Source organism: Pristiophorus japonicus, chromosome 12, assembly GCF_044704955.1.
Source record: "Pristiophorus japonicus isolate sPriJap1 chromosome 12, sPriJap1.hap1, whole genome shotgun sequence".
NCBI lineage: Eukaryota > Metazoa > Chordata > Chondrichthyes > Pristiophoridae > Pristiophorus > Pristiophorus japonicus.
The window spans coordinates 176,747,340-176,766,000 of record NC_091988.1 but is presented as its reverse complement, the minus strand read 5'-3'; the positions used below and the strand labels follow the sequence as shown (position 1 = coordinate 176,766,000).

The following is an 18,661-nucleotide window of genomic DNA, read 5'->3' as shown; positions in this document are numbered from 1 at the left end:
CTAGTGGGGTGCCGCAGGGCTCAGTGCTGGGACCCCAGCTATTTACAATATACATTAGTGATTTGGATGAGGGAATTGAGTGTAATATCTCCAAGTTTGCAGATGACACTAAGCTGGGTGGCTGTGTGAGCTATGAGGAGGACTCTAAAAGGCTGCAGGGGGACTTGGACAGGTTAGATGAGTGGGCAAACACATGGCAGATGCAGTATAATGTGGATAAATGTGAGGTTATCCACTTTGGTGGCAAAAACACGAAGGCAGAATATTATCTGAATGGCGGCAGATTAAGAACAGGGGAGGTGCAACGAGACCTGGGTGTCATGGTACATCAGTCATTGAAAGTTGGCACACAGGTACAGCAGGCGGTGAAGAAGGCAAATGGTATGTTGGCCTTCATAGCTAGGGGATTCGAGTATAGGAGTAGGGAGGTCTTACTACAGTTGTACAGGGCCTTAGTGAGGCCTCACCTGGAATATTGTGTTCAGTTTTGGTCTCCTAATCTGAGGAAGGATGTTCTTGCTATTGAGGGAGTGCAGCGAAGGTTCACCAGACTGATTCCCGGGATGGCAGGACTGACATATGAGGAGAGACTGGATCGACTTGGCCTGTATTCATTGGAGTTTAGAAGGATGAGAGGGGATCTCATAGAAACATATAAAATTCTGACGGGATTGGACAGGTTAGATGCAGGAAGAATATTCGATATCGGGGCAGTCCAGAACCAGGGGACATAGTCTAAGGATAAGGGGTAAGCCATTTAGGACTGAGATGAGGAGAAACTTCTTCACTCAGAGAGTTGTTAACCTGTGGAATTCCCTACCGCAGAGAGTTGTTGATGCCAGTTCATTGGATATAGTCAAGAGGGAGTTAGATATGGCCCTTATGGCTAAAGGGATCAAGGGGTATAGAGAGAAAGCAGGAAAGGGGTACTGAGGGAATGATCAGCCATGATCTTATTGAATGGTGGTGCAGGCTCGATGGGCTGAATGGCCTACTCCTGCACCTATTTTCTATGTTTCTAAGTTCTGTGTGCAAACTGTGCATAACTAAGAGCAAATGGATGAATGGCCAGTTAACCGGTTGGTAGTGGGAAGAACATTGGATAGAACACCAGGAGAAGCCCTGCTTTTAAAATAATTCCATGGAATCCTTAACATCCACCTGACAGACAGACAGACAAAACCACAGTTTAATGCCTCGTCCAAAGGGCAGCGTCTTCAACAAGGAAGGACTTTTTTATATATCCTTATTTTAGGTACCGAAATTGGACTTGACCCCATAATCTTTTCACCCATAGGCAAGGTTTTACCAACTGAATCAAGCTGATAAACAATGCAGCTTAAAATATCTGTCCCTAAAAGCTACAATGTTTGAAACTTTGAAACTGAGGAAATAGTACTGCACATCTGTAATTCTACTTAATGATTACTGAGCTTTAATGCAGAGAAAATTGCTTTTTATAGTTTATAAATGGAAAAATATCACATTTCTATAGCTGAGGAGGTTCAATATTGAAAAGATTTGAAATAAATGAAGAGAGAATCACACCACTTTACGATGAAGCTGGTTCCAGCAGAGATTTTATTTTATGTATAATTTAGAACAGCCTTATATCTGATTTTTATGAGCTAACCTCCAGCCAATGAAGGATTCATTGATGCTTTGGGAGTGGAGAGTCCAGTACTATATGAATCTTTATTCCCAGGAGCAGCTTACAGTACCATTAAGAGTGTGAAACCCGATCTGAGCAGATGGTGAAATTAGTTTTTCAACCCTTTGTATTTATGGACTATAGTATTACTGTACCACTAGATTTTTTCATTTGATTTTATGAATGATTTTCTTGTAAGAGTTAATTTTGTAAAGCTCTATTCCCAATATGGAACCTATCTAGATGGCCGCATGCATCCCAAGTCGGTCTGTAACACTGTAGAGCCTATTCTGCACTTAGCAATGTCTTTCATATCTTCAGGATGTTCCAAGCGCTTCAGAGCCAATTAATTATTTTGAAGTGCAATCACTGTGATACAGGCAAACATGGCAGCCAATTTGTGTACCGAAAAATCCTACAAACAGCAGTGAGATAAATGGCTGTTTGCAATCAGTGGAGGAATACTTAATGGTTTTATATGCTCTTACAAAGCATTAAATGCTAGTTCAATTAATCATTTTAAATTTGAGATCAATAGATATTTGCTAGCCAAGGATATTAAGGGATATGGAGCCAAGGTGCGTGGATGGAGTTAGGATACAGATCAGCTACGGTCTCCTTGAATGGCAAAACAGGCTCGAAGGGCTGAATGGCTTACTCTTGTTCCTATGTAGATGTTAACATGTTAATTTTATCCTGGTTAATATCTGCTTTAATTAGAAAACAGGAATCTTACACAGATGTATTAATCATCTGGCAGCTAATACCGACAACAGTAATTTCTAGGCTTTGGTGTTTTAAGATTAGCTGCACCACATGCTTCACTGAGTGGAAGTTAGGCTCTCCACAAAGAGCACATAAGAAAATCAGGGAGCTGGAGCACTTCAGACAACTCTCAGCACTATGTACAAAGCCCTGTGAACAGTTTCCTGTTCACTTCCTCAACAAAGAATGGTGCTTAGCGCTGGGGAACCTAATGAAGGAGAGAAAAATATGCACAAATAATGGAACAGCTTTCATGTGCTAACATAGAAAACCGCTGCAGCTGAACATTCACAGACCTGACAAATGGAACTCTTATCTGCACCCTCAAAAGGTGATGGAAAACTCCTCTGCCTATCACTTTGTATTGCATCATTGCATGTGCAGTATTTTATAATGGGCCTGAATTCGCGCTCCCTACGGGCGCGTATGAGGTGTGCACGTGCCCATGGGGTCCCCACAAGTTCTGGGTTTAGATGTACGGAACTCACATAAGTATGATTGGGGATTCCTCCTACTCTGATCGGTTGGGCTGGCCCATGTGATCCCAGGGACACATATGAAACCCATACGCTCCTGGGATACGTGGGCCCCTACGCAGGCCTTCGCAGTGAGGCCCAGGACCAGAAGTCTCCAAACCTCCTGGGCCACTAGGTACCTTCGTAGAAATGTTTGCGGTCGGAGGCATCTGCTGGCGGGAAGCCTCCAACTGCAAATTCTGTGCTATTAGTTGCGCTTACTCACTTAATAGCAAAGCCTAACTTAGTGTGTGGGATAGCCTGGGAACTCTTATTCTCTCTTCATCAACAGGATCAAATCCAAAACACAGTGGAATCAAAGCAAAGTATTAAAAGCCAACATGATTTTATCTTTTAGTCAGAACAACCTGTAGGCAACTACTTCTAAACAGACTTTCCATATGACCAGGCTGTTGTATATCTGAGCTCCAAGTAAAGAGCAAGTATTCATGGGGTTATTAGTGAGGATCTTATGACTATTATCAATAGAATGGAACAATTTAATTCAATGTAGTAGATACCATGCTATAATATGGTATATATGAAAAGGGAGCTGTTAAGAAGAGGCCTATATACTGTTGATAGGTTTGGCATTCTCAATATATAATGAAAACTTGTTGAGTGAGAGATTGGGTAGTCCTTACTAGGATTTGCTGACTTTTATGTTGCATGTACCTGCTATCCTTAATATTTGATTGTTTATCCTGTTAAGGCTGGGGTCTCACCACTGGCAACATTTTCAACTAGTGGACAGTTGAATAAACTGCAGCTGCCGATGTGTGTAAAATGTATTTATTAAATTGAAAAAAAGGGTACTGATTTGAAGTAAACACGATGAAATGAGCAGCCCCATTAAGGCTGCATGAGCATATTACTAGCAGACTGGAAATACAGAAAAAAAATGTCTTAAATCTACATGTCACCCAAAGATTTGTTAATTTTGTTTTGCTTTTTTTTTTGCTGTAGGATGAACCTATTGCACTAGATAAACACACCCAACAAGCCAGGGAGACGACGCAGCTTGCGCACACCACTTACTCACTGCCAGCTGCTTCCTACTCACAGGATCAGATGTATATCAATGGAGGACTGAACTACAGTTACCGTGGTTACGGAGGAATAGGAGGTGGACTGCAGACTTCTTTGCAGACTGGCACCCTCAGCAATGGTATGAAAATCATAATGGCCAGATGTTGTTGACTAGTTTTAGCTATCCTTTGCTGCTCTTAGAATTAGGCTATCCTGTGTAAAGCAAAGGTTCTTTCATCTATTTGAAATAGATTTTTTTTTAAATAGAAATTAAACTGTATAATGTAAGTTGGAATAATTATATATTTCCTTAAAGATTAATAGGCTGTTGATAAACATTTTTAAATGTACATATCTGCCATTTACTTGTAGGTTTATTTGGGTTGTGATAAGTTTGAAATACTGTCAAAGCTAGGAAACAAGCAATATTGCACATTTTAAGTGAAGGTATTACAACAAAGGTCAATATTCTTTTTCCCACTCATTTTCCATAACATGAAAAGCTCTTTTTTTCAGGGAGTTTTCTGTGCTTCCTCTCATTTAGAGCACTGAAGATTGTCACAGTGTTCGTCTGTCTCTCTGGCCTTGCATCAGCTCACCTAATCCAGCGCTTTGACACGTTGTTGGCTGGAGAATAATATAGTAATAATTTGCATTTTCTGGTGCATTTAACATAAAAAAATGGGTCAAAACTTTAAGGCAGGTCATACAGGAAGAGAGGGAGGATGAGAGGTGGAGGGCATTAGGGAGGGAATTTCAGAGTGTGGGCCCTAGACAGTTGAAGGCACAACACGATTGGTGAGACAAAGGGAGGGGGTGATGGGGGTGGTACACAAAAGGCCAAACTAAGAGAAACAGAGCTTGAGGGGAGAAAGCAAGCCATAGCTGAGTCTAGCGATGACAAAAGCATGGATGAGGGTTTCAGCAGCAGAAAGGCTGAGGTGGGGCGGAGACGGGTTATGCTACAGAGATGGAAATAGGAGGTAGCTTTTAGTCATCCGCAAACTTGCAGATCATTTCCCCCAACACCTACATCTACATCATTAATGAAGATAGTAAAGAGCAAAGGTACCAACACTGATCCCTGTGGGACACCAAGCAGATCCAAATTTGTTGACAATTTTCTGCCTATATCCATTCAGCCAATTCTTAATCCACCACAGCAGATTACCACTAATTGTACAAGATTCTTGTAGAATGGCCTCCTGTGAGATACGTTATCAAAGGCTTTATGAATGTCCAGGTAGACAATGTCTACTGGGCTTCCCTGATCCACTAACTTAGTAACTTCTTCAAAAAGTTTAAACAAATTCATAAGATTTCAAAAGCCGTCAGTTGATTTTATTTCCTGAAGAGGTTGGAAGGGCCGAATTTCAAAGAATCTATGCATTGTGATAATTTTCAGCATCGAGATGTAGGATCCTCTTCATTTTGTCTCATACAATCTGTACATTGAGGGAGTAGAAGCTCTTCCCATTGAGGTCGTTGAGTGGGTATTGTATAGGAGCTAACAAAATATTGGGTGTCATCAATTGCATCCTGGACCTTGGAAAAGCCAGCAATCCTGTAAAATGTGCGATACTATCTCTCTGCTGCCTCACTATGATACCGAACGTGATGAATTCCCCAGCTCTTCTGTAAAGTGTATCAGTCACTTGATGAATGCATGCCATATTGCAGCCCGACTGATATTACAGAGATCATCCATGGCTGCCTGAAATGAGCTTGTGGCATAATGGTCACCTTCATAGCCACAGACAGAGCAGTGTAGGGGGATGAGCTTGGTGCTCTTCTCATAGGTGTCAGAGTACCTCTCTTGCCTCTTTGGTGATGTGCAGTTTTTTATTACACATCTTCTCAGTATGATCTTCCTATGATCTGTACTGCCTGTGTATTTTATTCAGAGGTAATATCTGGTGGTGATATCTCATAATACATCATTTCCTCCTTCAATGCTGCCCTGACTCTTTGCTTATTCTGTGCTGCTCCTCCACCTCCATGATAACGACGTAGAGAATATCATACCTGTTGTTGAGCAGCTCTGACTGGGGGTAGAGGGTGGGGCACACTGAAAATCTCCTGATAGCAATGTTTCCCCCCTAATTTTTGTTTGAGTGCGTGGTCCCTTTAACGGGCTGCACAGCCCATTCAAAGTAAATCTCGCATTGAAAAGCCGGTGACCGACCTGCGTGGGACCTCCAGACAACCGCACAGCCACGCAGTTTAGTGGGAATGATGCCTGGTAGTCTGATGGAAACGGCTTCTTCCACATTTTTCTGCCACAAAGATTTACTAACCTCGATTATGCACTGGAAATACACCAAAAACGGCAAGGGAATTCGCCCCACTTATTTAGTTTCATTTTACTTCAATTTGACCCAACTGTCCAAAGCCTGATTTATTTTCATTTCACAAGACAGGCTGAAGACAAGGTTTTATGCTCCAGATTCCTCATTGGGTGTTCTTAATGTAAGTAGACCATTGGGAGAGGGGCTTAGTGGAGTGGAGGCACTTTTCTTTAGAGAGGGAGGACAATCAAAAGGGCTGTCAATTCTGGGTGATAGGTTGCAAAGCAAATTGATAGTCAGCAACATGAAATAGTAGAAAGAAATATTTTTAAAAGTGACATTGGAAACAACCAAGTTGTAAAGAAACAGTGTAGCTATAAAATATTTCAGATTTCTGAAACAATACGCAATGCATTTAAAAATGTAATTCAAATTGCTGCTTGAAGTGTAATTTTTTAGAACCAGAAGCTAGCAGCAGATTCCTACAGTACAGCTGCCACTTCATTTATTGTTTTTTAAAACAAGTCTTGGGTGAGAAAACACCATTATGGAGATTTGATTTTTTTTGTTTTTTTAAGAACAAAACTGAACAAAGCTTTACAGCCTGAAGATTACAATAAGTGACATTATGATACGAATGCTTAATCTACTTGTATCAAATTGTTCTTTCTGCTTTTTTGAGGGAAGTGCTAAACTGGTCTATTTTAAATGGGATAATGCCTCTGTTAAAATGGCAGAGAGAAATTTGATATGAGCGCATTAAGTGCACTGATGATAACATTGATCATGGAAACCTCCAGGCTTATAGATTTCACCATTTTGACATTGCTCAAAATGAAGGTAACAGAACAGTTGGAGGCTGAATCTGCCCTCGTGCTCCCATACACTTACAGTGAAAAAAATTAACCTCCTGGAGTTCTAATAAGATTAGATGTCTCTAGGTCCATCACCTGTCTACCGGTAAAATGTAATTATTTGAGATGGGGTCAGGGAGGTGTAGCATTCTGGGTTTTGAAAGCAGTGCATCTCAGGGATTAACTGTTCTTATCCCACCTTAATCCTGTTCAGCGAGGCCTTGGATGACGTGCTAGATGAGGGTGGCATTACTCAGGTGACTAATAATCCTACTTCTTTTAATGTGAGTGGATCCATTGTCGGGAGCAGTTGCATCATTCATGTAGGCCTGCACATCTGATGCTAATGGAATTAACATTTGCTCTTTGTGCTTCACTTTTTCATTAGAAACAGCTAAAAATTTACCATCAGTGATATACATTGAGCTGAAACATAATCTGAGGTCAATGAGTTTGGATAGGTAACTAATTATAAAACTCCCGTGCTTAACCACTTAACACAGAATTTATTTTTCATGCAATTTTCAATCCATAATTTTGAAACACATTGTTATTGCAGAAAAAGGATGAAGAGCTTATACAAGTTGGTACTAATTATATTCACGTGATAACGCCTAAATCTTATCATAAAATTTGCAGAGCTAGTAAATATAAATTTATTTGAAGTATAAAAAACACTGAATAGCAAGCAGAGAGTAGCATAAAACATTTGTCTTGATATAACTAAAGCCTTCAATGGACAGCCTGATTACAAACAGCACAACCAACTCCTTTACAATCCAGGGGCTACAGGTTCACTTCCCAGCCTGCCTGTAGTTTACATCCCCTGTCTCTATGGTAATGAGTTTGGTCAGATTCTAGCTGGGCCACGAGGTTGACTACCTGACAACAGTACAAGAGAGGGGACAACCGATTTCCCTACCACAGCACCATGGTCAAGTCTGCCCTGCCATTCCAGCACAGGAATGTTATCTGAAGTTAAGCTGTTCTGTGATGCAGAATTTGGAAATGAAAATCTCTCCCCTTTAATTTCATGATGCTTTAAAATTTAAACTAGTTTTGTCATTGAACAGTTGGATTCCATTCGACTGAATGAGAAAATGGTGCCACATCAAGATTTTTTAATATAAATTTACATGTGTATATTCAATTTGCTTTGCTTTGAGTATTGGCACAGTGTAAAACGTCAGTTCACAATTGGTTTTATTACTGCACTTGTGTGTCACAAATTGCTTGTATTTCTTGCCCTACCCATTAGTTCAGTGGGGATTTTCGTAGGTCCTAATTAAATCAGAAACCAAGCAGATAAGACTCAGTTCCGAGGCTTGAAACTTTATGCAAATAAGCAGTTTCCACACATAAATGAGTTCAGTTTAGTCAGGAATGTTAAATAGACATAAGGGAGAAATATTGAAATTTAGAATCCTGTAATTAAGCAGGCTATTTAATTATTACCTAATTAGTGGGAAGAACTATATTACAGCATGAGTTTGGAAGGTTTTTGTACTACAATTTGTAATTGAATACAGCAATAATCCTTTACTGTTACAATATTATATTTTAGGTTGCCAGTAGGTAATAACTGGTAGGCCTGTGGATGAAATACTTTATACAGTATACAGTACACCTGCTAGCAAGTAACTGAGTACTGTACACACAGCAATGAGTCAAGTTGAATGTCCAAACTGTTTATTCAAATACATATATGATAATGTCCTAATGCATGTCTCGATGTGTCCTGCAGACCACATCAGAATAGCGCATTGAGGAGTGAATCAGCAGACACTTCAGTTCAGCATAGATAATGAGAAATGAGTCAGTGGGTATATAACAGGGTCCAAGTATCAATGGGTTCACAAATTGACTATTTGGCTCAGGAGGAGCTGACTGCTCAACTTGAAGACACTGCTATTCACAATAACTCCAATAATGCCATGAATATCAGCTTTTCAGAGAAAGAGACATGTTTTAATCACAAATCTTATGTTCTAAAATGATGTACAGTTCATCCTTTTTTCCTGATGACTGCTGTTATACATAGACAAAACTGACTAAATTTAAAAAACAGTAACTTAAAGACAAGTTTTAATGAACATAGTTACAGTAATAGGCCATTCAGCCCCTTAAGCCTGTTCTGTCATTCAGTTAGATCATGGCTGATCTGTATCTCAACCTCATTTACCAGAATTCATTTAATATCTCTTGATACCTTTACCCAACCTTGATTAGATCACCCCTCAACCTTGTAAACCCAAGGCAATACAAGCCAAGTGTATACAGCTTGTTCTCATAATGTAACCCATTAAGCTCTGGTATCACTCTGGTAAATCTGCACTGTACCCGCCTCCAAGGCCAATATACAATTCATGAGGTTTGGGGCCCAAAACTGAGCACAGTGCTCCAGGCCAACGCTCTGTACAACTGAAGCATCACTTCCTCACTTTTGAATTCCAACCCCCTTGAGATAAAGGCTAACATTCCATTAGCGTTTTTGATTACTTTTTCTATCTGCACACTAGCTTTTAAATCCCTTTATTTTTCCACAACTTCTAATTTCTCACCATTAAGAAAATATTCCAATTAGCCTTTCTCAGATCCAAAGTGGATAACCTCACACTTCCCCACATTGAAATGCAGTCACCATATTTTTGCCCACTCACTTAGTCTGTCTATGTCCATTTTGTAACTTCGTGGTCCCTTCTACACAACATATTGTGCTCCTAACTTAGTGTCATGTACAAGCTTGGATATACAACTCTCTATTTGTTCATCCAAACCATTAATATATATGGTGAAAAGCCAAGGGCTCAATACAGATCCCTGGGGAACACTATGTGTCGCATCCAGCCAATCAGAGAATATTCTCCTTATCCCTACTCTGTCTCCTGCCTCCCAGCCAATTTACAACCCACATCACAAGGATACATCAATTCCGGGCGCTATCATTTTTGGTCCTAACATCTTATCAGATGCCTCCTGGAACACCATATACACAAGATCCATCAAGCTAATGACCACTTGCATATCCACCATGCTAGTGACCAATGTTCCCCGTAAGGTGCACGGCCGTGCATCAATCACTAGGGTGCACATCGGCCGCTCACCAGCTGCTGCTGATGCTGCTGGAAGAGACACTGTGCATGCGTAGCCGTGCAGCAGCGCGCACAGCAAATTTAAAGGGCCAACACAGGAGAAACAAATTAGAGGGAACATTACTAGTGACTGCCTCAAAAGTTTTAACTAGATTAGTCAGACATGATCAACCGTTCACACATACATTTGTATTTATCTTTGCTCAGCCGGTACTTGTCCCAGTGCTCAGTCCCTCTGTCTCCGATGATAGATTCCGTAAGTTCTCCACAATTGAGGTTAAATTAACAGGTCTGTAGTTGCCTAATTTCTCCCCCACTTTTTAAAATAATGGTGTGGCATTTGCAATTTTCCACGCCTAAGTGATTATGGGGGTGAAATAGAGGTTGTTTGCACCTCTCGTTAGTGTCCCCCAAATGACTTTTCGCCCAGGAACGGCACCGCTAATGACTAATTCTCCGGGGGTTTAACGGCGGTAACGACATCATCACCGTGCGCAGCGACCCATTTTCACCCCGGAGTAAAAATGAGGGATCCACCCCGGAAACTGCGTCAGGTGATGCCAGCGACCGCTTCAGGGGGTGCGTACATGGCGGCCAGCCGCTCACGTGGCGCTAGTTAAAGGGGAGGTGGCGTACGTGTAAATAAAAAAATCGTTCGACTTATCTGTCGCGGTCCGTTGCCTCCTTAAATGCACGTTCTGTGCCGCTTGAGTGCTGGGCTGATGGCATGGCACTCCGCTCCCCAGTAGTCCAGGTAGAGCCCCACTGAGTCTGCAGCTTGGTCCTTCCCTTTAATGAAGGGGAGGGCCCCTTCTATGCAGCAGTGCTATGCGTCTCACCATGTAGCACTGCACCCTGCTCCCTCTGCCCCCTTAGCGCCCCAGAGAGGAAGTGGAGTGTGTTTATCTATGCTCCACTTCCTCTCGGGGACGGTAACCCCAATTTCGCGTGTGGGGCGGGACTTCTGTTTCTGGCACAGGAACTCCCGCCTTGCAGATGTTACCACCCTGAAACGGGGCGCTACGCAATTTCTTGGCCTATGTTTTCAGGGCAGCTCAATGAACCTGCTCATTGGAGCATTAATGAGTTGCCGGGCTTCTGCTTACAGGTGGAAGAGAAAACTTAGTTGAGGAAGTTCCACTGGGCCAATCGCTCCTGGCTCCAAGTAACTAAGCCAAAGATGGCATTGGAAACTTTTGCCTGTGCCCTCTGGACAATGGGGAATCACTTCCTAGTAAAACCAATTCGCAGGGAAAATAAATTACAACTTCTCAAAGCCTGCTTTGATACATGTGTGATGTACCGGACTTAGTTGTTTTCTTTTCACCAGTTCAGTGATTAAGGTGAAGAGAGGACGGTTGTTTCATATATCCTGAAGACTCCAGTATCACTTGTATGTTTGTAATTGTCATTCTGAGTTACTATATGAAAATATGCAGCAAGGAGAGATTGATAATTAACCGTTCTGATGCCATAGAGCAAGAAGCATTTCGGTTATCACCTTCTCGAATGAAAGGAACAATATGCACAGCAAAAGTACAGTCCCTGTGGATGTTATTCTTTTTAAACTGAATTGTATTTTTTTTTTCCATTTCTATATATAATATATATGTGTATAATTTGTCCAGCACATTGGTAAAAAACGCTTTTCCTACTCCTCCAGATTAACTGGAGTGACAGATATGGTATACTACATAGCAATTGGGAGCAGAATACAGATGGCAGAGATGTGAAGCTGAAATCTGTGAGGTCCCCTGATGGTTCAGCTGATTTATCCAGTGCATAGTTCATGTCAGACCGACACTAACGATCCCACGCATATGCAGAAATCACTGACTCAGGGCTATGCTTCAATTGGTATCATCACCCTAGGTTAGGAGAAGGAAAATCGATCAGGATTTCATTTCTTGATTGCTGTCCAGTGACCCCGACTAGAAATATGTGTGGATATTGGGTGAGGACAGGATTACAATTTGCTCTGATGTCCACAGTGGTCTTAAAAACCTGCTGATGTCCACCGTCAATGTTCATGTGAAGAACAGACAACTGGGTTAGGTATCAAAGCTGCCTGTGGAACTGTATTGCAGCAAGGAGTTAATAACTGGAGGAGGGAAGTGAATTTGTTTTTGCTGCAGTTTGTTCACTCCTCCCACGTTGAACACAGGGACTTGGGGAAATAGCAAGCTTGCCATTGTGCTGGAAATTTTTTTTTAAAGAGCTAGTGATAATTTTAATCAAGAGATTGTTATTAGTAAAATTAGATTATCTAGAGATCATAATATTTGTGATTTTTTCCACCATCATTGACCAACAGGAACTTCTAAATGATTTCAGTTTATGACTCTACTCTGCTTATCAGAGCACTTGATCTTGTAAGCTTGGAAATTGCTTTTGATGTGCTATTCGTGGATAAACAGTTAGTTGTTAAAGACTTTTGGGTATAATAGAGCTTGCTGGTTTATTTCAAGTTTTGCTGTCAAATTTTGATGACATTTGGACTATATCTTCCATGCAACAAGCCTACCAGTGAAAAGGGAGAAGCACTAATCCTCTAAATCAGCTGTGACCGGCACTGGGAATTAGTTAAGTACCTGAAATAACACTGGAAGGTGGATATATACTCAACAACATTGCTGTAGAATTTTACAGAGTTGAGGAAACACGGTTTTATAGGCCAGACACTGTAAACTCTGCTGTAAGGAGTCAGGGAGAGGAGGCACACAATTCTTGTGACTAATGGCTACCTCTTCCTTCCCCCCCCCCCCCCCCCCCCAGAAGCACCTGGTCCAGCAAAAGAGGTCTAGGGCCTTTTTGTCTAGCAAACTTCCAGTGAAACCCTGGAGCCAACCAACACGCATATATTTTAGAAGATATTGTAGGTTAGACGTTGCCCATCACATAATTTACCTGTACAAAGGGGAAGCACTATGACTAAACACATTGACATCATTCACACATCATGCAAATTATTCAGTGATTTTTTTTTGATTTGTACATTATTCTGAGAGTGTAATTGAGCAGAATAATGCAGCAACAGTGAAAGTGATGGGCATTGATGGTAGTAGAGAAAGAGGACAGTGGTGCTAAAGGAGTTTTAGGCAAATTCTTTGTTTTGTGTACAGGAGTTTTTTTTAAGGGGCACCTAAGCTAACTATCTTGTATTATCTGTAGTACCGAGCACAACAGACTTCAAGAATACATTAGTGTTACAAAGCATCTTTATCACACTGGCACACCTCCTGGACTCTGTGTCAGAGCAAATTTATGAAGCCTACAGCACATGACTGTGGTGAGGGGAGAGGGAGGTTGTTCTATAATTCATCCAGACATTTGAAACACTGTTTCAATATGCTTAATAATGATCCTGGTGAGCCTCATTGTATCAGCGCTCAGGTTCTCTCCATGGGTGGTGCAATGGTATTATGGGTCTCCCTGGGGCCATTGTTTCACTGCTACTTCCCCCTTCAAATAAGGCCGACAAAGAAAATTGGGGCAAAATAAATTTATCAAGGGAGCTGCAAGAATCTAGCCATTGACCCGGATGATTCTATTCTCGTAGCTGCAGACCAACAAAACATGAGAGAGTAGAATCACTTACTGTTCATGTAGGTCACATCATTATGGGCAGGAGCATTGATGCAATTATTGTAGCCAATCAATTACCCTATAAACTCATGGAAAGTCAGCCCTACTATGGAACTGTGCAACTCTTTCACTGCTGCTAAGCGGTAAATGTTAGGAAAGTGTTGGCCTCGTGACTAATCATCAGTCGCTATCCTGGCTGCATCTGTGAGTAGCAAATTGGTTGACACTGCAGATGTCCCCAGTGTCAGGAACTGGAAGGAGTCAGAAGCATAAAAATCAAAGCTGCGCAGATCTTCACGGCTATTTATATTACTGTCTATAAGAACATAAGAAATAGGAGCAGGAGTAGGCCATTTGGCCCCTCGAGCCTGCTCCGCCATTCAATAAGATCATGGCTGATCTGATCAATATATAGTTGTTGTCTTAAGGCTTTTGTGTAGGAGACATCACAGTTTGGCTACTGCCTCCCTACTAAACTGTAGCCTCCTGAGACCTGGGATTCCAGATAATATCTCTTTGGTGCTGCCTCACATTTCTGTAACTCATTCCTTAACCTGCTGATGCTCCATAGCCAAATCCAGTGATTGGGGAGCAATGAATGCAATTATTTTTCTGCTGTGTTTAGACAACAGTATTGCTTGAAACTGAGCTATTTCCCAGTAAATCTCCACTGCAAAGGTACTGCTTTAGTTCAAAAACCAGAGTTATACAGATATTAGGAGCACATAGCACACAAGTTATGGAAGCTGATAAATATGGTTCCTCTTCCTTCTCTCCCCTCCCCAGTAAATGACAATTATGCTAGTATTAATTGTCTTCATTAACCTAATACCACACTGTACTCTTTTAGTACACAGAAGCCTCCTCACATGGCCAGTAATGTAGACTTATTGGGACTGCAGAAGTTCCCAATTTTATTGCCATATTTCCCCACTTATCATCAGCTTAAAGGCTCAATTTCTAGGCTATGGAGTTAACGTATGTCTAAACATCACAAATACTTATTACTCTTGGGGCTTTTCACCAATTTGATGAAGTCTAGTAGCAAGCAACTTCCTCCCTTCTTGTCTGTGAGGCAGCAGATGTGAAAACGCAAGGAGTTATAAGAATCTGGTAGTTGTTGTAACCCACATATTACATCTTTACAGTGTTTTCAAAAGTAAGTATCCAGTTCTGCTGCAAAAGGGTTAAACATTACACGTACAAATGTACGTTACAAATTTTCACTATTAAGATTCTTCTCCTATGCTTATACTGCAAGTTTCTTATCAGTATCAACCTTTGGTCAGTAAAACTACTGAGTATGTTAAAATGTTTAAAATGAAAAATAAATGGATTAATTTCTTAATCCTTTCAGGTCCAACTGATCTCAGCATGAAGGCACTGGCCGCAAACTCGACTTCATCCAACTCAAACAACAGCAGGAGTGTACCAGCAGCACAGCTCAGCCCAACAGAAATTAACGCGGTCCGGCAGCTCATCGCTGGCTACAGAGAGTCAGCAGCCTTCCTCCTCCGCTCCGCAGATGAACTGGAAAACCTCATTTTACAACAGAATTGACTCTTGTCAGCACAGTCCTAGTGATAAAAACCCACGTCCTGTAGTTACCCAGTTCAAAACTGGAAAATTGGGAGGAGATTCCTCTTGTTACATGATGGCCATTAACCCATTGCTGCTATGGAAGTGATAATGCCACCAACCTTTAACCTCAGACCTTCATCAGGACCGAGTGTGAGTGCATATGTCTTCAACCCAAGGACCTCATTCACCAGAGTATCTTTGTTTTCTTAGCTGGCACCACAAACTGAAAGATTTGACATGTGCAAGGACCCAGCTCCTTTCACGGGCAGCTGTAGTTCCTGGCCAGTTGCCATACAAAACCCACATAGCATTCAATTCCCAGGTGCAATACCTAGTAACGCTGCTAATAGAAATAACCTAGTCTGGGCCTTCTGGAAGAACAATAGAGCAGAGGAGTTCATCTCTATTGGTTTTGCGTTCGTTCTGGTCATCAGTTTGATGTATTATGAGGATAGTAGCATCAATGGTACATGCATTATTCAACTAATTTACAAATATTGTCTGAGTACTAGCTGTTTTTTACTCCTTTTGAAATCTAGACATTTATCCACTAAATAGTATCCGCAGTGAGGTCTGCAATACATTACTGCTACAACTAATGGAGGCAACTGTTGGGGATCCACTCATAATAAAATGTCCTGGTATTAAATCTGATCATATATCGAATAACATAAGCCCAAAGGTGGGGGTGTAGATTAATTTTAGGGTGAAATTAATGTACAAGAGATATGAGTGTACATATAAGTCCAAAGGTGGTGAAAGATCACATACATTTATCTATAATTAGTGGCGTGCACTTTTTAAGTATAAGACATGCAGCCCATTTTGTGCTTGCCTGTACAGATGGATTGGTATATCAGAGTGAGCGACACAGCTGAGTGCTAGTTTATTAATATTGGACATATAAGCTGTGAAGAATTCTAATGCATGTTCTGATGTCAGAATGTGCCTGATGGAAAATATAGGATTTGTAGCCTGTAATTATAATGTTATTTTATACATATGTGTCAGCAGGATAGGTATTCTTTAGAAACACATTCCATATGACAACAAAACTCCAGTTTTAGCCATAGCTAGTTTCATATCAGCCTCCATGTTATTAGTATAATATTTTAACATAAATACTGGCTGTAGTATAAATGCAGAGTCAGGATCCAGCTTGACTCCAAAGAGAACCAGAGATTGCCTGGAGGAGATAATCCCACTCCACCCGTTTGACACCACATGGAGTGGAAATCCATTCAGTATCAAAGCAAGTGTAAAAGGTGCCCCGGCGTGCCTTGGACCTATTGGGCACCTTTTAAAGTGTTCAGATAGTGTAAACACCGACGCTCACACTCTCTAAACATTTAAAATGTAGCTGCTGGGAGAGGCGCTCCGTGCACAGTCGTAAGCATATACTTGCAGCGCTATCTCTTGGGCAAGAGAAAAAGTTCCAGCAAGTCAGTGTAAATGGAATATTGCCTGGCTAGAACTGACAATATAAAGGCAGCCTGAGGGGTACAAATGCAGCCAGTTAAGCACTTATCCATTATTGTAGGCAAGCCTCAAATGCCAGTTGCAGTCTGTCATCTCATGAAGTTACATCAGATTTCTTTCACTTTATTCACTGTCAAATGCTTGATCTCCAATTCTGCAAGATTAAGTTTTTATCTTTTCAACAAATGAAAGTGCATCATGAAACCTTTCAGAACTCAGGTAACAATTTATATCAACTTAAAATTTTTACTATTTTTAAAAAAGTAAATGCTGTGAAACAGGAAATGGTTTGTCATTTTATACTTTTCTCTAATTCTGCTTTTAAATAGTTACCATTAGCAACTTTAAAATAATTATTGTAGGTCTTATATTGTAAGAAATAAACACTGTGTTTGGAAAGTTTCAAATTAAATTTAGTTCTCAAAAGGTTAAACTTTCTTCACTGGCACTGGCTGTATACATTTCTGAACAAGATGGCTCCAAGAAGCCATTAACCTATATTTAGGTTTGTTTCACTGCAATTATATTGTTTGGGTTTCTTTCAGGCTAATAAAACCTACAAATTACCACACAGTCTTGTTCTCTACATTCAAGGGTAAACTCATTAACTTTGCAGAAATATCTACCCGAGATAAAAGTATTTTGCTCAGGCTAGCAGTTAACACTTTATAGAGGAGAATAGGGCTGCCCATACAGAATACAGATGCCCTGAGCATGAATTGTGAAAGTCAGTCAATCTGCTTCCCAATGCTACAAGTGTTAAAATGTTGTTAGCTTTCCAAAGAACTCTATTAAAACCTGCTTACTGTGGGAAACCCACAGTTTCACTCTGAGGACCCAGTAAAGGATGTCTCTTTTAAAAAGGATCAAACTCCTACAACTTTTAACCATACCTAAATAGTGAAGATTATGTGTGCCATAGGTTGCTGCCTGCATCTAAAGTTTACCCTACCTTTGGAACAAACCTCAGCTTCACTTTGTAGAAAGATTGCTTCAGGACTGATGTTACCCAGATCTCATTAAATATGCTGGCTCCTAAACTTTAAGCATTCCTGTAAAAAGGCTTTCTATGAGATACCTCTACCTCAGTTTTCCCTTCATTATTAGTACATGTTAAATATCAACTGTGGAGTCAAAATTAATCACACACAAAGGTCTGCATCACCTTGAATTGGAACTTAATACCAATCCTCATATAGTGACTGATGCAGAAAACAATTAGCTTGAGATGTTACTTGCTCATTGTCCCCCACCCCCAACCTGTTGATAACTTCCCTCTTTCACTTCACTTCTTAGAACACATCTGGAGAGTATGAATAAACTATACACTGGAATTTAGCAACAATTTGAATAAGAGGGTAGTGAAAGCTTGCAGTGAAATGCTGTTCTTTTTTTAAGAATGGATATATCCCATTGAACAAACTTCAAATAATGATTTGAGATTTCATTGTACAGGGGAAACCTTTTTAAAATCCATGTTAATTTTGAAATGTAATGCTTATTCATTCGATAACAAATTTATTCAGGAACTAAATGATCATTACACCAATAAATGATGCACACTAGATTTTGCTGATATTAATGGTTGGGGTGCTACTGCACACTTCCATTAATGTGTAATAATATACACAGTTTTTTTTTCCAGCTCCTACCATCTTGTGAATGAAGACCAAAACAGCAGAGCAATATTTATTTAAATATAGAACCAGCTAGTAAACAAATGTGAACCTTAAACAGAAACATTCTTCAACCAGCCCATCATCCATTTTGGACCAAAGAAGGAGAGATCCGAGTATTTTTTTAAATGGTGAAAAGCTAGGAA

General features: G+C 40.6%; 1 protein-coding gene across 3 annotated transcripts in view; it reads left to right on the top strand.

The window, feature by feature from the left end:
- The window catches only part of nol4lb (nucleolar protein 4-like b), a 322,631-nt gene extending 304,321 nt beyond the window's left edge, over positions 1-18,310 (top strand). For all 3 annotated transcript variants that reach the window (XM_070896203.1, XM_070896201.1, XM_070896202.1), the window contains 2 exons: positions 3,898-4,099; positions 15,137-18,310. In XM_070896203.1, coding sequence (XP_070752304.1) covers positions 3,898-4,099; positions 15,137-15,339 — 405 coding nt within the window. In that variant the 3' untranslated portion in view covers positions 15,340-18,310. The remainder of the gene's footprint in view (positions 1-3,897; positions 4,100-15,136) is intronic.
- Positions 18,311-18,661: the final 351 nt, after the last annotated feature.